The sequence below is a fragment of the Hemiscyllium ocellatum genome, chromosome 29 (assembly GCF_020745735.1).
Source record: "Hemiscyllium ocellatum isolate sHemOce1 chromosome 29, sHemOce1.pat.X.cur, whole genome shotgun sequence".
NCBI lineage: Eukaryota > Metazoa > Chordata > Chondrichthyes > Orectolobiformes > Hemiscylliidae > Hemiscyllium > Hemiscyllium ocellatum.
In genome coordinates this window covers 53,714,720-53,741,496 of record NC_083429.1, presented here as the reverse complement: position 1 = coordinate 53,741,496, position 26,777 = coordinate 53,714,720, and the positions used below count along the sequence as shown (strand labels likewise).

Genomic DNA, 26,777 nt, shown 5'->3' with positions numbered 1-26,777 from the left:
CACATTCTCCCTGTGTCTGCGTGGGTTTCCTCCAGGTGCGCCAGTTTCCTCCCACAGTCCAAAAATGTGCAGGTCAGGTGAATTGGCCATGCTAAATTGCCCCTAGTGTTAGGTGAAGGGGTAAATATAGAGGAATGGGTCTGGGTGTGTTGCTCTTCGGAGGGTCAGTGTGCACTTGTTGGTCCGAAGGGACGGTTTCCACACTAAGTAATCTAAAAAAATTCCTTTCTGAATGCAGAGAAACGCATGTGTGGAGTGGCTGATGAGAGAAACAAGTCAGTACCTAAACAGTCCGCAGTTATATAGCGCCTTTAACACGGTAAAAATACCAAGATTCTTAACTGCAGCTTAATAAGAGACAAAGCTGAGCGATGTATAACATTAGGAACGGGAATCAAAAGTTTAGTCAAAGTATCAGTTTCAACTAATGTCTTATGGGAGAAGACAGCAGTGGAGATTGTTCAAGATGGAATCACAGAGCTTAGGGTTCACATTGCTTAAAGGTGAGGGCAGGTGGAAGCTGGTGAATTATGCACAGAGACCGTAATAGTGAGGAGATTTTAAGAATTTTGCAATGTTTTTATAAAGTGATTAGAGAAAGATAGTTTACACTGGTTGAGGAATTAGTGATAAGGGATCACTGATTTGAAATGGTCACAGTGTGAGGACTGAGGCAGCAAAAACTGTTTTACAACAGAGGGTGCTGGAACATGGAATACCCTGCTGGAACATGGAATACCCTGCTGCATCAACTGACCAAAGCAGAGACCATGGAATATTTAATACTAAAAAGTAAATAAATATTTAAAGCTCAAGAAGACGATACAGGGCTGAGAGTGTGCAGGGGAATGTGTGATCGACCTTGAATGGATGGACAGCTACGGGGAAGGAACAGGGCAACAAGAATTGAAATGGATTAACTTAACAAACAGTTGGCACGGAAACCTAAGGTCAAATAGTATCCAGCTCTGTAAGCCCTAATGATTTTATGAAAGATGATGAAAAAGAGAAAGTGTGTAAAAGCAGTTGAGAAAATAAAACATGGAAAAAAATGGCAGAAACAAAAGACTAGCCTATTGAGGAAATCTGAAATAAAAACACAGTCAGTCAGAGTCATACAGCACGGAAACAGAGATTATGGTCCAACTCACCCACACCAACCCGACATCCCAATCTGACCTAGTCCCATCCCCCTCTAAACCCTTCCCATCCAAATCCCCATCCAGATGTTTTTCTCAGCCTGACAAACCACAACAAGGAAAGGCAGTAAGCCTGGTTCGATGACACCTCAGTTGCTTATCAGGTCTTCTTGATAATTCATATCAATAGGAGGAAATCTTACACGTTTTCTTTGGCTAAGTCGTTTAAAGTTCATTGTCCACCCAGACGAAGATTGCCAGTCTGGAGCTGCCCTGACATTTGTCCCCCATGGCGGACATCCTGCTGGGTGGGTGTAGTGACTATAACAAGGGCAGCCAGGTGCATCTCATAGAACAGGGGTGAGATTAACAGCCCCAATCACGAAAATGATGACCACTGCAGATGCTGGAGGTTAAAGTCAAGAAGTGTGGTGCTGGAAAAGCGCAGCAGGTCAGGCAGCATCTGAGGAGCAGGAGACTCAACATTTCAGGCACAAGCCCTTTCTGGTTCCCAACATTCCTTATGAAGGGCTTACGTCCGAAACGTCGATTTTCCTGCTCCTCGGACGCTGCCTGACCTGCTGTGCTTTTCCAGCACCACACTCCAACTCCAATCAGGAAGCCCTGGCTGCAGCGATAATGCCCCTGCTCCTGGACCAAGAGACCGAGGTTCATGTGCCACCTGCTCCAGAGGTGTGTAATAACATCTCTGAACGGGTTGGTTAGAAAAATCGGTTAATAAAAAAAGGTTTAAGAGGAATTTCAATATTTAAAAAAAATCAGGAGTGTCAGAGGTTCTATTCACTTTGAGAACTGGATCAGTTTCAGGGATTCTCCACATGTAAACAAAGGGAGACTTGGTGACGGATACCGGCCTCTGTGGAGTTATTTCAGTGGGCAAGGGCCAGAAACTCCAGCGGGACGAGGAGGTTTCCTCTTCCTCAGAACCAGCTGTGTAGGCCATGATGACCAGCCTGGTCCAAGGAAGTCCCCAGATCCCAGACACCTGGAGGAATGCCCAGTAACATAGGACAAAGGTCAATACCCTTTTCCACTCAACCAACATCTCTCTCTGATACCTTGCACTCACACTCACACTTTCTCTGCTGCTGTACTCACCTCTCACCAAGTCTCTCACAATATCATCTCTTTCCCCCACAGCCTCCATGCCATACTCACTCACTGGGAACACCTCACCACCTTCATCTACAGGGGCCACCCACTTTCATCTCCCATAATCCCTGCCTCTCTCTCTCATTCCTAAAGGAAAACAGCCCACAAAATAGAACCAAATAGTTATCAAGTTCGGACTCAAATGGGAACCAGGAATTGACTCTTGTTGCTTAGCTTTTGGATGACAACCCATCCTTCCACAACCCCCCCACCCACTCCTAAACACAAAAATGTACAAGAGGTCAGATTGAGTGGCAAAGCTAATCACATTCGCCAATGTCTGAGGTGCAGTAGCATCATGAACTGTCCAAAGAAACGGAAGACATAATTTATTCAGGTTTTTGAACCTCTGTGAATATTCATTTTAAGGACGGACCCATTAAATGGAAGGAACTGACATTGCCTGCAGTTCGAGATTGTGTGTTGAATAACTTCAGTTGTTTGGTTTGTGGGCGACGTGAGAGGGAAAAAAAAACTTGTCAAAACACATTCTGATGCCATTTCCTAATTCCCGAGTTTCCAAGTCACATCTCTCTCCCTTTGCCAACTGGTTGTACCTTGAGGACAAGCTGTGAGGGAGCCAAAAATGGACTAAAGATTACCCCTGTATAAATTAGAAGTTTAAAAAAAAACAAGCTTTTATACGATTTGTTCTAAACTACAGCATTTGAAACATGAGAGGTCTTAAAAATGCCAACACTGCAGTCCCTACACCCCCTTTTAGCAATTGCTAAGAAAGTCTAGAGCACTGCAGCCAAGGACACAGACATCAAAAGAAATATTGCATCTGAAAGCAGACCATGCTGTAACATCTGCACAAACTTCTCAGTCTGACTGCAGGGCTTTTACTCGAGGGCAGACATCATTAATCTGCACTCCCAACTGAGACAGACCCCTTCCAACACACCATGCGATAACTGAGACCAATACTAACAAGACCCAGCAAGGCACCCTTTTCCCAACACAGTATCATGTCATGCAATAACCATCTACCGCCCATCAGTTCACAAACTTTCACAGAATCTTCTGTGCAGGTTTAATACCAATGGACTAGACAGAAGGATTACAGCATTTTCTGTTTGAGCAGCCAACCCATACATTTGACAGAGGGATACCGTGGTGTTTAAGTTGTGCTGTATAAATTAGTGTTCCCTTTTCAAGTCTGTCCCTTATGGGCTAGTCCTGATAAGTGCGACACAAAGCATTGAGCTCAGGCCTCCTTGTAGCAAGGATTAACTAGTAACCCTTGTACAAATGGTTAAAATGAAGGGAGGGATAGAAGTGAAATAGTACTTGCATCCAGTTGTGCACAGGAATAACAGAGCCCCAAGCATTCACAGGGAGGAACCTTTATCTTGTTGAATAATTGTTCTGCAATAATTATATACAGATGCGGGAACTATCACTCAAGTTCATTACTTGCTGATATTATAAGCATCCTCTTATATTGTATAATATAAACTTAAAATATAACCTTTGTTGAGGTTTGAGGAGCTGATAATGACTGAAATGGAGTTGAAACAAGTAGCTGTTGCAATAGTTGGTGATGTGCATAATTAAAAACTTGGGTGGATCCACTAAACATTTGAAACAAAAATCATTTAATATCCCCTGCAGCCCCATTATCTTGGTGTCATGTTTAACATTTCATAACCTCTCAGTAGTGAACAATGTCAGTTCCTGAAGACCTCAGGACCATATTCTGAAATTATGACAGGTCACCTCACACCATCCCTTTGATACAATTCTTATCCATCAAACCTGACTGATTCATCTCCTCCCTAGACAGATGGTACAGAATAGATCTCTTTCTCTTGCCCTCTCTCAGCGTTGCCCTTTTTACAAACAATGAAGTGCCCACTTCCTTAGTAACCCTGACAGACTGGCTAGTGTCTGGATATTCTTCTTCTCAATTCTGTTGACCATTGCGCATGCAATTGTATGCTTTACTCTTACTTCGAATTCTTGATCTAATCAAAGATGGAGAGGAATCATCACGTTATCCCATTTGTCACCAGCGTGATAACTAACTCAGAATGAAGAATGTGCCCCTGACTCCCCATCTCTACTGCACTGTTCTGCAAGAGTTGAGATGGTTCTTATCTGTATAAGGCAGAGATCTCATAGTTTCACATCGTCTGATTCTAACAATCGCTCCTCTTGCTTCTACTCATAAATGATGAGAGAATGACATTTCAGTCTGGCAGTTGGATTTGTAAAACTAAATGAAGGTGAGAATAGCTCCATGACAGATGAGAGATGAGAGCAGTAAAGTGCTTAGATTCAGCAAGAAAGTATTTAGAACACCGTGCCCACACACCAATCATGCGACTATGGGTTGCTGCAAAGATAGCAGGTTCAAGATTAGCAAGCTTTGGTTAATAAAGATTTTTCCACAGGCCCCATCCTACCTGTAATGTTGACCTCAACCAGACCCGACCGGGTACCAATTGCGTTTGTAGCTTCACAGACATATGTCCCAGCGAGGTCATAGGTCACAGTCCTTTTGAAGAACAGAGTCGCATTCTGTGGCTCCACATTTACAGGCAACGAGCCATTTAACCTGTAACAACAAACACACCGCAATCTCAACAAAGATCAATGGCATCAGAACATTTGAAAGGGTTTTTTCATCTGAGACATCAGAAACTAAATTCAGTGCGGATGGAACAGATTAATCTCTCCTCCCTCTGCAAGTGACACAAAGGAATGGACTGATGATTTGAATGATCCTCCATATGTCACATGTGGGTTTGAGCCTGGAGAAAGGTAGCACATTCCTCATTTCAGGTTTGAACTTAGCTCATTCTGCTGCAACACATGTTTTGTTAACACAAATTCGCTGTAACCTGTTTGATGAATTGGGGACACTGTTTCTAATGCACGTGTTGACTGTTACGCGATTACATCGCTAACACTTTAAGCGCTGTTTCTAAAGCGTGACTTTTCTATAACGTGGGGTTGCACAAGAATGCAACCACGGCGTTATCGAAGAACTCGCAATAGTCAAAATAAACTACTGCCAGTGTGTGAGTGGGCCAGGATACAATGCATTACATTGGCACCATCACCAGGGACAGAGAGATACTAATCACTGTCAGATAGCCAGTGAAACAGCAGCACTGTCACACGTTCCCACGGAGATTCCCAGACAGCAGCACTGTTAGACCGCGAGGGAGATACTCCACCAAAGAAATACCATCAGACAACCAGAGAGATACAAGACCAGTCACTTCCCATTTTATAATACACTTTTATTGCTTATGTCACTGAATTGTCTTTTATAACCTTTATTAAAGATTTTCTTTGAAGACCTAGACTCAATGCATTTACTTAGTGCTGTGACATTGAGCTGAGCTTGAATACTGCAGTGTGAACACAGACAGTTTAATTTACTGCATCTACAGAAATATTGTAGGACCATAAAACACAGGAGCAGAAATTAGACCATTCAGTCCATCGACTCTGTTCCACCATTCAATTATGGCTGATGGATTTTTCAAACCCATTCCTCTACGTTCTCCCTATAAACTTTGATCCTCTTGTCAACCAAGAACCTACCCATCTCGGTTTTAAATGTGCTCAATGGCCTGGCCTCCACAGCTTTCTTGAATTCCATAGATTCCCCACTCTTGGCTGAAGAAGATTTTCCTTATCTCCGTTCTAAATGGTCTTCTCTTTACTCTAAGGCTGTGCCCTCAGGTCCTAGCCTCTCCTACCAATGGGAACATCTTCCCAATGCCCACTCTGTCCACGCTTTTCAGTATTCTGTAAGTTTCAATTAGATCCCCCCCTCATCCTTCTAAACTCTGAGTATAGTCCCAAAGTCCTCAAATGCTCCTCATAGGTTAAACATTTTATTCCCGGGATCATTCTCGTGAACCTCCTCTGGACCTGCTCCAAGACCAGTACATCTTTCCAGAGATACGGGGCCCAAAATTTCTCACAATACTCCAAATGTGGTCCGACCAGAGCCTTATGGAATTTCAGAAATACATCCCTGCTTTTACAGATTCCTGGTGAAGGGCTTTTGCCCGAAACATCAATTTTCCTCCTCGGATGCTGCCTGACCTGCTGTGCTTTTCCAGCACCACTCTAATCTAGACTCTGGTTTCCAGCATCTGCAGTCCTCACTTTTGCCTCCCTGTTTTTACATTCTAGTCCTCTCAAGATGAATGACAACATTGTATTTGCCTTCCTAAATACTGACTCAATCTGCAAGTTTACCTTAAAGGAAACCTTGACGAGGACTCCCAAGTCCCTTTGCACTTCAGATTTCTGAATTTTCTCCCCATTTAGAAAATAGGTTTTCCTACCAAAGTGCATGACCTCACACGTTGTATTCCATCTGCCAACTCTTTGCCCAGTCTCCTAACCTGCACCTTCCCCACCTCCTCAGTGCTACCTGCCCCTCTACCTATCTTTGTATTGTCTGCAAACCCTAGCCAGAATGCCCTCAGTTCCTTCATCCAGACCGTTAATGTATAAAGTGAAAAGTAGTGGTCCCAACACTGAGCCTTGAGGAACACCACTTGTCACCGGCTGCCATCCTGAGAAGGGCCCTTTTGTCCCCACTCTCTGCTTCCTGCCACAGACAGACAACCTTCTACCTGTTTCTTTTCGCATTCAGTACCCAATCGATTTTCTAGATTATTTAAAAAAACCATCAAAGACAAATTTCAAATAAAGTTCATACAGATAGTTCTTTTATTAAAAAAAAGCGTATGCAAATTTAAAAAAGAGTAAACATGTTGTTTGCATATTGTTGCATTTGCTTTTTGTCAATATCTTTAGAAAGCATGAAGTACTGAGAGCACTTTAAAAAGTTAGAACTTTGAAGGCAGTGGAGTTGCCTAATAAAAGCAAAATATTGTAGATGCTGAAAATCTGAAACGAACACAGACAATGCTGGAGAAACCCTGCAGGTCTGTGGAGAGAGAAACAGAGTTAACATTTCGAGCCCAGTGACCCTTCTTCAGAAACTTAATACTTTTTCAATATGTTAACTGTTGCTCTCCACAGATACTGCCAGACCTGCTGAGTTTCTCCAGTATTTTCTGTGCTTGTTTTTAGCTGTTACCTAATGTTTGTTGGGACCTTTGAGACGTGACGCCAAGAGATCTCAATTTCTAACAGCTGTATACAGAGAGGGATAAAGGGAAGATTGCAGATTGAAAATTGACCTGAATTAAGTCTCTTCCTGGAATTTGTTCTCAGTGTTAACTAGCAATCTGGGGACTTGACCCAAATGGGGAACTGGGGGAGCGGGAGGGTGGCCTTGCATTAATTGCCAGCGTTATTTCTCTCAATCCTTTTTTGAAAAATAAGGGCTTACATTTGTCTCCACGTATCCCCTTCAACTTTAAACTGACTTTCAGCCCATTGTTTTGTCCACCATAAACACACTTGATACCTCCACCTCCTCGGGAAGGCAGACTGCTGCTGGTGCACTGTTTCTCCCAGAAATGGATGTGAGGGATGTGAACACTGCACTTCAGACAGCAACCAGGACTCAATAACAGAGCTGTCCAGATACAGTCATAGTGATGTACAGCACGGAAAAAGACCCCTCGGTCCAACTCGTCCATGCCAACCAGATATCCCAAATTAATCAAGTTCTATTTGCCAGCATCTGTCCCATATCCCACCAAACTCTTCCTATTCATATACCCACCCAGATGACTTTTAAATGCTGTTATTGTACCAGCCTCCACCACTTCCTCTGGCAGCTCATTCCTTCCGCACACCACCCTCTGCGTGAAAAACTTGCTCCTCAGGTCCCTTTTAACCTTTTCCCCTCTCACTTTAAACCTAAGTCCTCTAGTTTTGGACTCGCCTACCCTGGGGAAAAAGACCTTAGCTAAACATCCTATCCATGCCCCTCATTCTAGTTTGTTAAACTCTATAAGGTCACCCCTCAGCCTCTGACGCTCCAGGGAAAAACACCCCTGCCTATTCAGCCTTTCCCTATAGCTCAATGCATTCAGTCCCAGCAACATCTTTGGAGGGTTTGAGCTTCAGATAGCAGAAACATTGTCTATACAAGGCTGCTGCATCCTGAATGATTGGACAATAATGCCTGCCGTTTCACTGAGTTGGTGCTTGTTTCAGATTGAAATCCTCTTCTGTGACCCAGAGTAGGAAATATCAATGGGAGAAATCAGACCAGAATCTAATCCTGCCCCAGCCCATGAACAAGGAAAAGATTACTTCGGGCCTACTCTGGCGTTCAGCTGATCTGATTTTATTGTCAGCCCCTGATCATCATGAATCTGCCTCTCTCTTAAAGATATTAAAAGATTCTGAATCCACTACCTTGAGGAAGGGATATCCAAAGACTCACAGCCAACCCTCAGAAAAAAATGAATGTTTCCACATCTCAGTCTGAAATGAGCGTTCCCTTGTTTTTAAACTCTGACCCTAGTTCTGGATTATCCCACAAGAGGGAACATCCTTTCAAAATCCAAACGGGTCAAGTCTCCTCAGGATCTTTTTCTGTTTCAATTTAGTCACCTCAGACGCTCCTAAACTCTAGAGGATAGAAGCTCAGCCTGTTTAGCCTTCTTCATAAGGCAACCAGTCCACTGCATCCTAGAGAAACTGGAAGATTGGAAACAGGAATGCTGTGACTAATTTTCTATGTCCCTCGCCTATGGTGATCACCCCGACATTTAAACATAAAACGTTGTTCACTGGGCATCACTGGCTGGGCCGCCATTACTGTCCATCCCTAACTGTCCTTTGGGAAAGTAGTGGTGGTGCAATTTCTTGAACCACTGCAATCCTTCGAGGGTAGGCAACTCAGTGGTCTCAGGAAGAGAGGACCCCGCAATAGAGAAGGAATTGAAGTGTGAGTCCAAGTCAGGATGGACTGTGGCTCAGAGGGGAACATGCAAGTGGTGATATTCCCATGTATCAGTTGCCCTTGTGCTGTCAGAGGGTAGGTGTGTCGAAGGTGCTGTCAGAGGAGCTGAGGTGAGTAGCTGCAGTACATCTTGTAGATGGTACACCTTGCTGCTACTGTGCATTGATGTTGAGGGGAGGGAATGTTGGAAGTGGCGGATGTGGTGCCAATAAAGCAGCAGCTTGGTCCTAGACAGTGCCAAGCGTTTTGAATGTTGTTCAGTTGGGTCCACCCAGACAAGCGGGAGGTATTCCTTCACATGCCTGACTTGTTTCTTGTCAATGGTGGGGAGACTTTAAGCAGTCTGGAAGGGAGTTTCTCCCTGCAGAATTCCTAGCCTTTGACTCACTCCTGTAGCCACTGCATCTATATGGTTGGTCCAGTTCAGTTTCTGGTCAATGGTTACATTCTTTGTTGGAGATGGTTATTGCCTGGCATTTTTGAGGCCTGAATGCGACTTGCCACTTCTCAGTCTAATCCCAGATCTTGCTGGATTTAGATATGGACTTCTTCAGTATCTGAGAATTCACAAATGATACTGAACACTGTGCAATCACCAGCAAACATCCCCATTCCTGTCTTACAATGGAGGGAAGGTCACTGATGAAGTAGCTGAAAATGTGTTGCTGGTTAAAGCACAGCAGGTTAGGCAGCATCCAAGGAACAGGAAATTCGACGTTTCGGGCCAGAGCCCTTCATCAGGAACTGTGCTTTAACCAGCAACACATTTTCAGCTGTGATCTCCAGCATCTGCAGACCTCACTTTTTACTCACTGATGAAGTAGTTGAAGATGGCTGAGCTGAGGATACTACCCTGAAGAATTTCTCCATTAGGGGCGGCACGGTGGCACAGTGGTTAGCACTGCTGCCTCACAGCGCCTGTCAGACCTGGGTTCAATTCCCGACTCAGGCGACTGACTGTGTGGAGTTTGCACGTTCTCCCTGTGTCTGCGTGGGTTTCCTCCGGGTGCTCCGGTTTCCTCCCACAGTCACAAAGATGTGCGGGTCAGGTGAATTGGCCATGCTAAATTGCCCATAGTGTTAGGTAAGGGGTAAATGTAGGGGTATGGGTGGGTTGCGCTTCGGCGGGTCGGTGTGGACTTGTTTCCACACTGTAAGTCTAATCTAAAGACCTGCAACAGAGATGAATGAAATCCAACTACAACCATCTTCCTTTATACAAAGTATGGTTCCATGTACAGGAAAGAACTCCCCCCTTCCCAAACTCCCCATTTCCATTGACTCTTTAGGCTAGGAGTCCTTGATACCACATTTAATTAAATGCAAGTTACAGTCAAGAGCAGTCATTCTCAGCTCACCTCTGGAGTTCAATTCTTTTGCCTATGTTTGGACCAAGGCTATAATGTAGTCACGAGCTAAGTGGCCCTGTCAGAACTCAAACTCAGATTAGATTAGATTCTCGACAATGTGGAAACGGGCCATTTGGCCCAACAAGTCCTCACTGACCCCCCCAAAGAGTAACCCACCCAGGCCTATTCCCTTTCATTTCCCTCTGACTAATGCACCTAACACAATGGGCAATTTAGCATGGCCAATTCACCTGACCTGCACATCATTGCATCGTGGGAGGGAACCGGAGCGCCCGGAGGAAACCCAAGCAGACACGGGGAGAATCTGCAAAGACCGTTCCCTCCGTGACTACCTGGTCAGGTCCACGTACCCCTACAACCCACCCTCCCATCCTGGCACCTTCCCCTGCCACCGCAGAAACTGTAAAACCTGCGCCCCCACCTCCCCCCTCACCTCCATCCAAGGCCCTAAAGGAGCCTTCCACATCCATCAATGTTTTACCTGCACATCCACTAATATCACCTTCATCCCCTTCCCCCACTCACCTATTGTACTCGATGCTACTTTCTCCCCACCCCCACCCTCCTCTAGCTTATCTCTCCACCCTTCAGGCTCTCTGCCTTTATTCCTGATGAAGGTCTTTTGCCCGAAAGGTCGATTTCGCTGCTCCTCGGATGCTGCCTGAACTGCTGTGCTCTTCCAGCACCACTAATCCAGAATCTGGTTTCCAGCATCTGCAGTCATTGGTTTTACCATGGGGAGAATGTGCAAACTCCGCACAGACAGATGCCCAAGGCTGGAATCGAACCCAGGTTCCTGGCAGCAGCGCTAACCACTGAGCCACTGTGCTACCAGCTGTCATGTTATTCCTTTAAGAACAATTAATTCAGCATAAAAGATATTACTGAAAACGGATCTCTCTGCCTTGTTCAGTAGTATGCAGCACCTCTAACCACTCTGTACACCCTTAATCTAATACAATAAAGGTTTAGCTTCTCTGCTTCCAGTCTCATTGAGGGACTGGAGCAGAGGTTCAGCAGACCACCCCCTGAAATGACGGGACTGTTCTGCGGAGCAGTACTGAGGAGGCTCGGTCAGTAGTTTCTCTCGATTCCTTTCTGGAGGTGATCTTGACCTCAAAATTCTTAAAGGGGCTAGACAAGGCCGAAGCAGAAAAGGTGACTTGGGGGATGGGGGATGGGAGGGAAAGCGATGGGGTGGGGAGGAAGGGGTGGTTTAGCTCCAGGGGCTACATCCTCAGAATAAGGGGCCAGTCATTTAAGACTGAGAGGAGGAGGGATTTTAATCAGTGAGAGCGGATCCTTGGAATTCCCTAGCCCAGAGGGCTTAATCTCTGAGCCCATTCAGGTAAGAATTCTATAGGTTTCTAGACACCAGTGTAGAATGGGATAGTATTGAGGTAAGCACTCGGCCACGGTGTAGGATGGTGATGCAATCATGAGGGGCTGAATTGTCTACTTCTGTTTCTATGTTCCATACAAAATGTGCAATGGCAGTGTCTCAAAAGACCTGTCTATAAAGGTGTAGTGTTGCTGTTCGGATGAGAAGCCTCCCCCACTTTGTTTCTCTGCTGATTGGCAATGGCTGCAGGTATCTCTGGGCTCATAGAACTCAAGCCCTTTGCCAGTGCGGTGTTGTGCTCGGACTGTTATCGCGTGCACATACAGGCGAGTGGTAAATCAGCTCGGGGCACTGAAAAGCCGATTAATTGTCTGGGCAAATTCTGTCTCCCATCATCACAACCACAGTTAAGCCCTGTCCAATCACTCACAGTCTGACACCTGGCCTGCTGTGGAAAGAAACAGTTCTTAAAGGTTTCTGGTGGAGTTGCTTAAGATGGAACAAGCCGACGCAAGCGCAAGGTCAGGTGAGATCAATGGTCAGATTTATATCATTCTGTAGCTAAATAATATCCCATTGCCTTTCCCTAAATAGTGCACCATGAGCAACAACTAAAATACACATAATATTTGTTTGTGCTGGATCATAAGAGTTAGAATAAGCAGAACCTCATTAAAAGGAAGATTTCGGATCAAGGTTAGCGCTTATTATTGTAAGCTGCTGAACTGATGTGGGCATCACGCAGGCACAAGGGTGAGGACTCACAGTTCAGTCAGTCTCATCAGTCATAATCCTGATCATTGGGGGAGTACAGTGTTACCTATAACATCGCACTGTACAGCACACCATCAGATTATAAACACAATGATGCTGGCCAAGATGAGAGTTTTTGAATCATTTGCCAGTTATTCACAGCACTGAGTACCATTTACAGCACTGGCATTTTAAACTAAGTACCAAGACCTACCTTTTCTGACCTGATACCATCTGTTTTAAAGCCTGAGAAAAGGTTTTACACCCCCACCTCCCCCCCACTCCAGATTTCTCCAGGTTTAATAGCAATCAAACAGGCACGATGCCACATAACTGTAAGACTGCATTTAGCCAAAGAAACCAAAGCAACTGGAACCAATCTGTGTGCAGATAATAAACTGACTCATGACTAGCTTTCAAAACAACAAGATCGGCAAAATCAAAGGCAGATATGGTGTTTGGAGTTGCTTTGAAACTTTGTGATCAAACATTCACAATCCAAATTCCAGAGAACATTAGCCCGAGCCAAAGATCTGACGCTCCTGCCTGACATATCCATTAGTCTGTGTAATACCCACACAGATAATTTGCTGCCACAGTTTTCATTATAAACAATGAGAGTGAGTCAGCTTCCTGACTGGAGGATGCAGCTGTGGCAATGAAGACACAGTTTTAATATGACAACAGTCACTTGATCGCAGAGATACAAAGTAATGGGGAACAACTCAATGCTGAGGGACAAGACAGTGGGCATTTTAAATAAGTGCAATTATCAAATAATGGAGAAAGATGATAGCAAGCTTCTCGTTCCTATCCAGACTCAGCCAGCACTGACAGGCCACAGGAATATCCAATCAGTCTCCTCTTGCAGGGCAGCTTTATACTGCAGAGATAGGACATTGTATGCATTATAATTACAGGGATACAGTGCCACACACGATAAATACTGGGGGAGACAGTCACACTGTCTCTGGTCTACAGTCAATATAAACTCCCTTCATTTCTTCCTTTGTAACTCACCCTCTAATATTCAATTGAGTAAATGTAATCATCAAATTGAAGGTTCTACATTATAATAAAAAAAGCCATGGAAGAAAAACTGGTAATAATGCATCAAACAATCATTCCTTTCACATCAGTGGACTGAGCTGAGATCTGACACATGGATGAGAGGGACATCTCCTCTCTCAGAAATTTCAACATGCCTGAACTAAGAGTTTAGACATTTCAACCAAACACAAACTGCTCATATGCAGCACAGAATAGTAGCTCAATCTGGCTTACCGACATTCTGATTAATGGTGTGGCAACTGGAGTTGGCAAACAAGTGATCTCGACATTTGCAGATCATACAGAATTCAGGAGCATTGTCAACTATGGGAAAGATAGTGTAGAATTTTAAAAGGACATTGGGAGGTTCATAGAATGGGCAGACAAGTGGCAGTTGAAACTTGAGAAGTGTAAAGTGAATCAATTTGGTGGAAAGAATGCGCAGAGACAGGATACAGTTCTAAAAGGATGGGGGAATCGATGGTGAAGTGGTCTTATTGCTGCAATATTAATCTAGAGATTCCGGTAATGTTGGAGGGATCAGAGTTTGAATCCTACCGTAGCACTAGGTGGAAGGGGAATTCAATAAAATCTGAAATTAAAAAGGCCTTTTATAACACAGTGGTACTGTCACTCTGGGGAAAAACTGCATTCAAGTCCCACATGGAATTATTACACATCTCAACAGGTTGAGGCAAAATATCTACAGGCTTTATTGACATGCTCATTGGTATAAAAAGGTGATGAAAGGGTTTGTTGACAGTATTGATGAGAGGCACTTACTGAACAATTACCTACTCATTGACTCACAGTTCACGCAGTCAGCTCTGGAGTTTCATTACAATTCTTTTAATTAACCTGTTTTTTTTTACTTTAACCTATTTTTTAAATTAACCTGTTCAGCGATGTTATCGCACACATCCAGAGCAGGAGGAACTTAAATCCAGAAATTCTGGTTCAAAGGTAGGGACGCTATCCTGCGCCACTGGCCTCACTAAAGTCCTGATGAAAACACGTTTAAAAGGAACTGAACATCAGAAGTTTGGTCAAAGTAACTGTTCTTGAGACTAACTGATACTTGCAGGAGTTCCTCAAGGGCTGCAATCCTTTGTCCAACCATTTTCAGGGCGGCACGGTGGCTCACAGCACCAGGGTCCCAGGTTCGATTCCAGCCTTGGTGACTGTCTGTGTGGAGTTTGCACATTCTCCCTGTGTCTGCGTGGGTTTCCTCCGGGTGCTCCGGTTTCCTCCCACAGTCCAAAGATGTGCAGGTCAGGTGAATTGGCCATGCTAAATTGCTCATAGTGTTAGGTGCATTAGTCAGAGGGAAATTGGTTTGGATGGGTTACTCTTCAGAGGGTCAGTGTGGACTCGTTGGGCCAAAGGGCCTGTTTCCACACTGTAGGGAATCTAATCTAATCTCATCAATGATACTGCTTCCATCATAAAGGCCAGAAGTGGGATGTTTGTTTGTTATTGCAGAATGTCTCAGATGTTGAAGCAGTTTGTGTCCATATGTAGCAAGACAGGGATAAAATTCAGGCTTGTGATAATAAGTGATAAGCAATATTCATGCCAAGCAATGAACATTTCCCCATGACATTCAATGGTATTACCATTACTGAATCACCAAACACTTTGAGGGGTTCCCACTAACCAGAAGTACAACTGGAGCAAGTATATAAATACCGAGGCTACACAAATAGGTCAGTATTTGGGGTTTCTGAGACAAACAACTCAGCTCTTGTCTCCCCAAAGTCTGTCCACAACCTACAGTGCAAAACTCAGGAGTGTGGTCAAAAACTCTCCATTTGCTTGGATGGGTGCATTATTGATGCAATTCAGGATTAGCACCTCACCCACCACCTTAAACATCTACTCCCTCCACCACTGATGCACACTGGCAGCAGTTTACACCATTTACATGATGGCCCAGGAATTCGTCAAAGCTTTTTCAAAAGCACCTTTCAAAACTTCTGGCTTTACCATTTAGAAGGACAATGGCAGCAGATACATGGAAACACCACCAGCTTCACGTTCCGGTCCAAGCCACTCATCATCCTGACTTGGAAATATATCACCGTTCCTTCACTGTGGCTGGGTGGAAACTCTGCAGCAGCCTGACTTTGGAACAGTCAGTGTAACCACATGGATTGCAGTGGTTCAATACTACTTTCTCAATCGCAAAGTTAAAAACCACACAACACCAGGTTATAGCCCAAAAGAGTTATTTGGAAGCACTAGCTTTCAGAGCGCTGTTCCTTCATCAGGTGGTTCTGGAGAATAAGGTTGTAAGACACAGAATTTATAGCAAAAATTTACAGTGTGATGTAACTGTAATCATATATTGAAAAAGACTTGGATTGTCTCTCATCTTTTAGAATGACCATGTTTCAGTTCTTTCATATGTAAATCACAAATGTTTTTCAAAAAAGTTACATTTGCAAGTGAACTTTAACAATTGGTGTCATGTCTGCCCAGATAATGTATTGAAGGTGTGAGTTTCCCTGTGTGAGGCTGTCTGTGCCCCAATGGTCAGACTGATTCTAATCTAAAAAACAGATTTACAGAATCTTACATGGATTCGTGCAGTTTTTGAGCAAAGTACAATGTAATTCTGCAAGTACAAATTCACCCCATAAACGTGTGTGTGTGTGTGTGTGTGTGTGTGTGTGTGTGCATGTATGCTTATGCGCGCGCGTGTGTGTGTGTGTGTGTGTGTGTGTGCGCTTATGCGTGTGTGTGTGTATGTGGGGGGGGGGTTATGAGTGTCTATGAGAGAGTTGTGTGTGTATGTGAGTGTAAAGGGGCTTAAGTCTGTGAGAGGGTGTGTGTGGGAGTGTATGTGTAAGTGTGTGAGTGAGGGTCTGTGTGAGTGCGTGTGTGTAGGAGTGTCTGTGTAGAGTGCAGTGTGGTCACACACAATGTTTATGGGGTGAATTTGTACTTGCAGAATTACATTTTACTTTGCTCAAAAACTATATGAATCTATGTAAGATTCTGTAAATCTGTTTTTTAGATTAGAATCAGTCTGACCATTGGGGCACAGACAGCCTCACACAGGGAAACTCACACCTTCAATACATTATCTGGGCAGACATGACACCAATTGTTAAAGTGCACTTGAGAATGTAACTTTTAAAAGTAAAGTTTTGGGATTTACATATGAAAGAACTGAAACCACCATGGTCATTCTAAAGGATGAGAGACTTAACAAACAACCCAGGTCTTTTTCAATATATTATTTCAGTTGCATCACACTGTAAACTTTTGCTATAAATTCTGTCTTACAATCTTATACTCCACAACCCCCTGATGAAGGAGCAGCGCTCCGAAAGCTAGTGCTTCCAAATAAACCTGTTGGACTATAACCTAGTATTGTGTGATTTTTAATGTTGTACACCCCAGTCCAACAACGGCATCTCCACATCATTCTCAAGAGCAATTATAGACAGTTAATAAATGTTGACCGAGATCACAATGCCTACATTTCATAAAAAGAATTCAAAAAGCAAGAATGTTTTGACAAACTTGTTGGAACATTGGCTTGGCCCTAACTGTGGAGCTGCAGAGGAGGCTACTGAGTAAGATAATGGTGTCAGAGGCGAGCTACTGGCATGGATAGAAGCTTGGCTGTCTAGCAGAAGGCAGAGAGTGGGGATAAAAGATTCCTTCTCAGGATGGAAGCTGGTGACTAGTGGTGTTCCACAAAGGAACTGAGGGCAGTCTGGCTAAGTATGCAGATGATACAAAGCTAGGTAGAGGGGCAAGTAGTATTGAAGGGGTGGGGAGGCTGCAGAAGGATTTAGACTTGTTAGGAGAGTGGACAGAGGATTGGCAGTTGGAGTACAACAAAGGAAAATATGAAGTCAGGTACTTTGGGAGAATAGAGGCACGGGCAATTTTCTAAATGGGGAGAAAATTCAGAAATCTGAAATGCAAAGGGACTTGGGATGTTCTAGCCCAGGATTCTCTAAAGGTAAACTTGTAAGTAGGGTCAGTATTTAGGAAGGCAAATATAATGTTGGCATTCATTTCAAAGGGTCTTAAATATAAAAACAGGGATGTACTTCTGAGGCTTAGAAGGTTCTGGTCAGACCACATTTGGAGTGTTGTGTGCAGTGTTGGGTCCCATAGCTCAAAAATAATGTGCTGGCCCTGGAGCACGTCCAGAGGAGGTCCATAAGAATGATTCCAGGAATAAAAGGCTTAACATAAGAGAAACATTTGAGGACTCTGGGTTTATACTCGAAGGAATTTAGAAAGATGAAGGGGGATCTAATACTGAATGACCTGGACAGAGTGGACCTTGGGGAAATGTTCCCACTGTGCAGAAGAGACTAGGACCTGAGGGCAGAGCCTTAGAGTAAAGCTTTATAATGGAAATAAAGAGAAACTTCTTCAGCCAGAGTGGGGAATCTATGGAATTCATTGTCCCAGAAGGCTGAGGAGGCCAGGTCATTGAGTATATTTAAGACTGAGATAGATAGGTTCTTGATTGTCAAGGGGATCAAAGGTTATGGGGAGATTGGGGTTAAGAAACATATCAGCCATGATTGAATGGCAAAGCAGACTCAACTGGGCCAAATGGTCTAATTTTTGCTCTTCTATCTCACGGATTTAGCTGAAGCATCATTGGTTCTTTTCACTGCAATCGAGGAACGATAAGACAACATTAGAAAAGGCTGCAGGAAGTATTCAGAAGAATGGTTCCTGGGATTAGAAACTTCAGCTTTTTAGATAGACTGGAAAGATTGGTCTGATTTCCCTTGGAGAACAGGGTCAAGAGAAGATTTGATCTTGAGGAGTAAACAGTGTAGAGAGAGTACCAGGGAAGAATTTCCTGCTGATGAACTGATTTAGGACAAGTCCAATGACCACTTCCATCTAGCACGATGAGGGCAGGAGATACATGGGAACACCACCCCCAGAAGTGTCTCCAAGCCACTCACCATCTCAACTTGGACTATATCTCTGTTCCTTCGGTGTCACTTGGTCAAAATCCTGGAATTCTCTCCCTAACAGGACTGCAGCAGTTCAAGAAGGCAGCTCACCACCACCTCCCCCCACCAGCCCCCCCTAACCCCAACCCTAACCTCTCCAGGGCAATCTGGGAAAGGCAATAATTACTGACACATCCAGCAGTGCCCACATCCCATGAATAAAAGGGAATGAGAGGGAACACATTTAAGACAACTGGCAAAAGAAGCAAATAGAGATGCAGGGAAAGAACTCTTTCCTCCCCCCCACAACAAATGCATAGAATCTGGTTACACTGCATGGGAATGTGGAGGGAGCACATTAAGCATTCAGGAGAGAATTGGATTGATATCAGAAAGGGAATAAGGGGCAGGATACAGGGAGATAGTTGGGGAATAGATCTGGCAAATTGTTGTAATGGAGAGCCAGCCCAGCCACTAAGAACTGTGCTTATAGGAATTCTGCAATTTGTGACAACTGAATGGAGGTCAGGTAGCTCATGGAAGAAACACTTCATGGTTCATTTAAACCATGTATAACTCAACCTTACAGTGTTACCTTATGACAAAAATAACTAGGCAAATTCTCCCTCCCCAGAACTGAAATTGCTCAATCTTCATGGTGGGACTGTACAAAACATTGATGAGACCACTTTTGGAATACTGTAAACAACGCTGGTTGCCCTGCTGTAGGAAGGATGTTGTTAAACTAGAAACATTTAGAAGGATGTTACCAGGATTGGAGGGTTTGCATTAAAAAGGAGGGACTGGGACTTTTTTCCCCCGTGGAGTGTCAGAGGCTGAGGGGTGACCTTAAAGATTTATAAAATCAAGAGGAGCAGAGATAAGACAAATAGCCAAGGTCTTTTTCCAAGAGTAGGGGAGTCCAAAACTAGAAGACCTAGGTTTAAAGTGAGAGGGGCAAGATTTAAAATGGACCTAAGGGGCAACGTTTTCACAGAGAGGGTGATGAGTGTGTGGAATGAGCTGCCAGAGGAAGTGGTGGAGGCTGGTACAATTACAACATTTAAAAGGCATCTGGATAGGTATATGAATAGGAAGGGTTTGGAGGGATTTGGGCCAAGTGCTAGCAAGTGGAACTAGATTAATTTAGCATACCTGGTCAGCATGAACAAGTTAGACCAATGGGTCAGTTTCCATGCTGTATGAGTCTTAGTGAAGAAGGGGTGAATGAAGTAAGGTGCACCAAACACTTTGTTGGCCCTCATTACTCATTAGGTTCAGTGATGATCCTGTTCTGAACCAAGCTCTTCAGCACAGCTTCCAATGAGGGTTCCTGTCCAAACCCACTAAACCTCCAACCAGACCAAGAGAAACAACACTCCAATTCATTTCAACTAGGCTTCATGTAGCTTGGTACCAAGCCAATCCAACCATATGTTAATTTGTGATGAGTAATTTGGTTCATTTATCTGACTCACATAATCATAACATTTGTAGTTTGCCATTCAAAAACGTGAAAAGAATTATAGCAACAACAAAAAGTCTTGACAATACTGTACTGGTGGCTCTAACGGAGTAAACAGGAGAACACTGTCGAATGGCAAAGACAGAGCACAGGAACAGATCAATGGCTAAAATAAGTGGGATGGGGGTGGGGGCGTTGGAGGGGAGGCCCAAAGATCTTCTATAAGATTATGAACAGTGAAGGTTGCATGGAGAAACAGTGCAGACATTAGGGATGAAGATGGAACTCCACTGGTCAAACCAGAAAGATATATTAGAGATGTCCTCAAACTGAAGGGTAAGGATGATACAAACAGGTAGAAGAGTTTTTCTTAAAAGAAAGGAGATTTGATAGATGAAAATTATGAAGGGTTTAGATAAAGTAAATAAAGAGAACTGGGTTTCCAATGGTGGAAAAGTTGGTAACTAGAGGACAGAGTTTGCAGATATATGGCAAAGTAAATCGAAGCAATGCAAGACTTAAGGGGCAACTTTTTCATGCAGAGGGTGGTGCACGTATGGAACGAGATGCCAGAGGAAGTGGTGCAGGCTGAAACAATTGCAACATTTAAAAGGCATCTGAATGGGTTTAGAGGGATATGGGCCAAGTGCTGGAAAATGGGATTAGATTAGGTTAGGTTAGGCTAGGCTATCTGGTCAGAACGGATGAGTTGGACTGAAGGGTCTGTTTCTGTGCTGCACAGTTATATGACTCTCTAAGGAGAAATGTTTTTAAGTCACTTGGTAGCACATAACTTGAGTATTGTTGAGAAAGAGCCATGCTGTAGAAGCTTTTCACCTTACACCCAGCATACGAGAATTTCAAATCTCAATTTATTCAACATGAAAATCAGGACGCCAATTTGTCAGCATGTGGATTCGGATGGGTTGAGGCATTTTCACAGAGACCGTAACAGTGTACACTGTTGTGCTGAAACTTTTATTGAAGAAATACAAACCCATTTAGACTGATTGAGACAAACCATGGGGAATGCACCAGGGAGGAGTGTCCTCCAAGCTAACTGAGAAACAGTACTGCCTGGACAAATTCCTTTTATCTACAGAGGACTGGGCCCTGTGTATGGGCGTATGTAGGTTCTAAAAAGTGTAAGTGAACCAATCACATTGCAAACCTGACTGATATCCTGAACATGGGTTTGTCTGTGTAATTTTCAGCACACTGGGAGGAAAACGTTTTTACACAATGACTGGTTAAGTAGTAGTAGATACTACCCAATAGGATAGTGGATGCAGATTTAATTGTTTAAAAATGGAAGTAGTTAAATACTTGAAACTGAATAAGGAGGAGGGCTAGGGAAAGAGTGGAGGAGTGGGATTAACTGGATTGCTCTTTAGAAGGGGTACCATGGACTCAACAGACCATCTTCTTGTGCTGGACTCTCAGGGCCATCTGATGAATAATTAAAACCATTTACTAATGATTTCTGGATCGCCAGTTTCCAATGTAACTGTAAAATGGATTATTGCCTCAACAACATAAGGCTCAGAACTATGTTAATGTAGCTTGTTAATGTACGTGAATTCTTTGGGTGTGGGGGAGTTTGTGAGATAATGCCATTTTATTATTACAGTTCTTAACACTACTGGCGTAACTGGTCCAGCATTGGATGAGCAATTAGAGTGAGACTAATATAACATTCAGGTCCTTGCCAGAAACAACCATTTGAATTCAATTTAGGCTCACTGGGATCTGGACCAAGCTGCCAACTCTAGTTAAATCGCACTGGCAAGTTCCGACTTGACCAAGCCATCACTGAATACAGTGCTGCATACCATATCTGCCACGGAATGTATCCATTAAACCCTCATTCACTTAAAATTCAGCATGAACAGCTAATGAAACATAAATAAAGACAACAAAATTTGCCACACTTAAATTCCCACAACAACGTTTTGCCAGGTATAATGGATACTACCTGGGATTCTTTGATTTTTTTTAAGTGAAGGTGCAATTTTCCTGCTCTCGAAGTTGCAATTTAAATCCATCATTTGTTGGAACAGATGGGACTCCAGGGGGTTAGCTGATTAAAAGGCACTTGACCTACCATCCACCTGCATTGATACATCCAAAGCTGAAACAGTTGTTTGAACATTTTAATAGAACAGTGCTGCGGATTCAGCTGTAACATGGGATCACAACAAGCTCATTAAACTGACCATCAGGCCTGGCAGTTTGACCCAGAAACATCGCACAATGTGCTTGTTTCCAGTAAACACAGAAACTGCTGTAAAGGTGACATTGCCCAGTGAAACCCAGGGTTGCTCAAGTGAAACCAGACTGCAAAGTGATGTAAGACTGGTTTTGTGTTGCCTTGCACATCATATTTCAACATAAAACAAACAATCTGGGTGCAGTTCCGAAGACACATCAAACAGCGTAGAGCTTGTACATTTGCCTATCTGCTCTTGTCAAGCATTGTTTACTTAACCGATCAAACATCGTTTTCACTGCATTAACTATTACCATTGAGTTCCCAAGTCTCATCATGCTTCCTATAAATCTTACCTTATACATATGTACTATCTTGTATGGTGCCCCATGCCTCCTCCCATCTAGTGCCCACACACCCCAATTCCTCAGCCATTCACCATAACTGAGTTCCCCATACATTCTGTGACACTGTGCTTCCTGGTCAGTCTTCAGTCCTGCCTGAGCATTGCTGGCATTCGTATCAATTGTGACCCAAGTATAAAATGCTGGAAGGTCCATATCATTTGACCTGGATACTTCCCCAATGTTGTGATGACTGACATCCTAACTACTACCATTGCCAATGAGAAAACATTCACAACAACCATTGAAAAGCAGCTCATCATCTCATCATCCCCAAGGTTAGGGGATCACTATGGAAAATCTAGATGGGGATTGGCCTCCTGAACATCTCTGAATATTCTTGCCCTATCCCTAGTGTTAAGATCTTCCTTCCTATTGACTTGAGCTCCAGAATTTATTTCCCAGGTCTCTGTCCTCCCTAGAATCCCCACAGTGCTGAAAGAGGCCATTTGGCCCATTGAGTTTGCACTGACCCGCCAAAGAGTATCCCACCCAGATCCAGCTCCCCCAACTTATTCCCATAAACCTGCATTTAGCATGGCCAATCCACCCAACCTGCTCACCCCTAGACACTATGGGCAATTTAGTATGGTCAATCCACCTAACCTGCTCACCACTGGATATTATGGGCAATTTAGCACGGCCAATCCACCCAACCTGCTCACCCCTAGACACTATGGGCAATTTAGTATGGTCAATCCACCTAACCTCCACATCTTTGGACTTTTGGAGGAAACTGGAGCACCCAGAGGAAACTCACGCAGACAACATGTAATCTCTGCACAGTCACCAGAGGCTGGAATCGAACCTGATCCCTGGGACTGAGAGGCAGTAGTGCTAAGCATTGAGCTTCCTTTTAAAATGTTTCTGAAACCTTTCACTTTCCAAGCTGCATTGATACTCTTTCTGTGGCTTGGTGTCAAATTTTGTTTTAGAACATTGTTATCAAGCACTTTGGGCAGCATAATTGCCTTATAGGGGATATATAAATGTAAGTTGTGTGGTAATGCAACCATATACAATATGATCTTGGGGACCCAGCTCTATTTCCAGGCCAGAGTCTGGTAGTTTGTCATGATAAATTTCATCGGGTTTTGCACTCCCATCCCAATATCTAAAACATGAAATAGCTCAATCGATGCAGAGGATATAAGGATGGCTCTGATAGAGAAGGACATATCCCGGGAGTGTAAAGGCCTGTCTTTGAGACTACTGCTTTCTCAGAGCTGAGAATATCACAAGTAGATACAAGCAGAGTACATGTGATTCCTCAGCAGTAACATCTATTTCCCATGATGAGCTTCATCAACACAAATGATTTTAAAAAGGTAATAAAACACTATTCTAACATTTTCACATTTAATTGCAGCTAAGAATTTATGGCCCCCTCGCTCCAACAGCAGTAGACAAGTCAGGCTGACCGACTGTCCAGATTAAACCCCACTCTGAGGAAGTCGCTGCTTGGGGTGGGGGTTGGGGAGTGGCTGAAAACAACAACATCAGCTTCCATTCACTTGGCGCCTTTAATGTGGCAGAATACTCCAAGGCTGTTGTAAGAGTGTGAATGACATTTGGCACTGAGCCACACATTATGAGATATTGTGATCCAAAGTGTGCTGTGCAGTTTTAGAGGTTGGGGGTGGGGGAGGGGGTTGCATGGTGGAAAGGTTTAGGGAGGGCATCTAGAGCGCAAGGTCACCTCCTGGTGAATTCTGCAGCACAAACAAATCAGGTTTGTTCAAGGAGTCCTGAATTAGACAAGGAAGTTAATCCAGCTGGAGATTTTGGGCAGGGGTTTTGAACAGGGTCAGGAGGGATCTCGCTCTGAATGATCACCCCAGGAAAATATCAAGAAAGCAGCTGGGACTAAAATACAATCTGTGAACACTGGGAACTCACAAAAAGCTTCAAAAGGGGAGAAACTGGCTGAAATTGTGATGGAGACACTGTCAAAGGAGCTTAGTAATGATTTACATTTTCCATCCAAGGAATTAACCACATGTTTCTTTTCCAAATGAAAATTTCCACATTTGCTGATTCATGCGGAGCCCATACAGAGAGTTGCAAGTACTTACATCTTCCACTTGTACGTCATTGCAGGGGGGTTGCCATCTGCTCTGCATGTCAGACGCACATCTTCTCTGTTCAAATACCAATTCCCATCAAATCCTTCCACTGTAACCTCTGGTTCATCTGCATGGAGAAGTAATGGCACCAACACAGAGATTTCAGACACAGCTTTGTATATATTCACCCCCAAACCCGAAACAGTTTACTTCATTTAATAGTTTTGCCTTAAACAACCTGTTTATTAAACCTAGGAATTAACCACATTATCGTGTTGAAAAATACAGCTGCATGGGTGTCTGTCTGCAATGTAACTTTGAGAATGGGCCAGACTGTTCAGAGATGGTGACCTACCACTTCTCAATTGATCAGGTGCCTTTGAATGAAGAATATAAAAGATCAGAATGTTACACTAAGTTGGTGAATGTCTATTGCACGAGGTATCTCGAGCTGTTAACAATGAGAGTCCTTTCCTCCACTGAATGGCTCCTTGACAGTACTACCCATCTGCCTCTGGAATTTCCTGCTTTGATTTGCCACCTATCTCAGCATGAAAACCCCTTCAAAATTCTTATTTTCAGCCATTGCCTATTCCTTAAATCTTCCACTGTGTGTGTGTGTGTGTGTGTGTGTGGTGGGAGGCAGGTCTACTGATTATTCAGCAGCCTATAGTGGAGGAGCTTTACAAGAATTTAGCTTATTTTACGAGGGTATTGAGAACACATGTCACAGTGAGGGGTCTGTCCAAGGACACTGAACTGCAAGTATACCAGAGATAGAGAGAGGTACACATGCAAGGGAAGAGGAACAGAGAGCCAGACATCAGATACGGTAAAACGTTGACATGCTTCTGTTGTGCTTCAGAAAATCAAGAACAATGATGCATCTGATACTCACACTGCACGTTTAACGTCAGCATGCTGGTGGTGCGGTCTGTCTGGTAATTCACCACACAGGTCAGCAGCTGCTGGTGGGCTTCTCTGGATGGAACCAGCAGGTACTGGCTGACCACTGTGATGGTGCCGTTCTGGTTGTGAAATTCTTTAACAACTGCCTCCCCATTTACTTTCGTCTCCCAAGTGATGATTCCTGGTGGCTTCCCATTGGCAGATGTACACGTTGCCACAACAATCTTTCCTGAAAAACCAGCTCGTGCTGTGATTGTGTTTGGACTGAGCTCCGCATCATTCACTGGCTTGGCTACAAGAAAATTAAAAAACTGTTAATGAAAGGGAACAATGACGTTTATGAGATTGATCTCCCCCATGCCGCCAGCCCCATTTATATTTAAAATATGCTCATACTGTTACCTCCATTTGTCAGCAATAACAGCATAACAGGAGGCTTGTAACAAAATTTTTTTGCACAGTTGGCAACATCTCAAGTTTCACATTATCAACACTGATAATTCAATACTTCCTCCAAACAGGAAAAGGATTAAATATTAGTGGTCAGAACAGTTCATACACAAATAACAAGGTAAATAAAAGACTCCAAAACAAGTTCACTGAGCAAAAGTGAGGTGATGAGTTAACCTCCCTAATTCAAGGGACCACATTACAATCACTTTCCCTATGAATGAAGAATATAAAAGATCAGAATGTTACACTAAGTTGGTGAATGCCTATTGCACGAGGTATCTCGAGCTGTTAACAATGAGAGTCCTTTCCTCCACTGAATGGCTCCTTGACACAGTACTACCCATCTGCCTCTGGAATTTCTTGCTTTGATTTGCCACCAGCTCAGCATGAAAACCCTCTTCAAAATTCTTGTTTTCAGCCATTGCCTATTCCTTAAATCTTCCACTGTGGGGGTGTGGGTGTGTGTGTGGGGGTGTGGGGGTGTGTGTGTGGGGGTGTGTGTGTGTGTGGGGGGGGGGGGGTGGGGGTGTGTGTGGGGGGGTGTAACAACAATTTTGGTCTAGTCATCAAATGTCTAGTTGGTTTATGTCAGATTAAAGCCTCTTTCCTTTTAAGGTTCATAAAGATGTGATGTAA

The 26,777-nt window shown here is 43.7% G+C and overlaps 1 protein-coding gene across 1 annotated transcript in view; it reads right to left on the bottom strand.

Annotated features, from left to right (window-relative positions):
* The window catches only part of nectin1b (nectin cell adhesion molecule 1b), a 229,375-nt gene that overhangs the window by 55,997 nt on the left and 146,601 nt on the right, over positions 1-26,777 (bottom strand). Inside the window, exons 3-5 of the mRNA XM_060847081.1 lie at positions 25,678-25,980; positions 24,789-24,906; positions 4,724-4,875 (exon numbers count right to left, since the gene is read on the bottom strand). Coding sequence (XP_060703064.1) covers positions 4,724-4,875; positions 24,789-24,906; positions 25,678-25,980 — 573 coding nt within the window. The remainder of the gene's footprint in view (positions 1-4,723; positions 4,876-24,788; positions 24,907-25,677; positions 25,981-26,777) is intronic.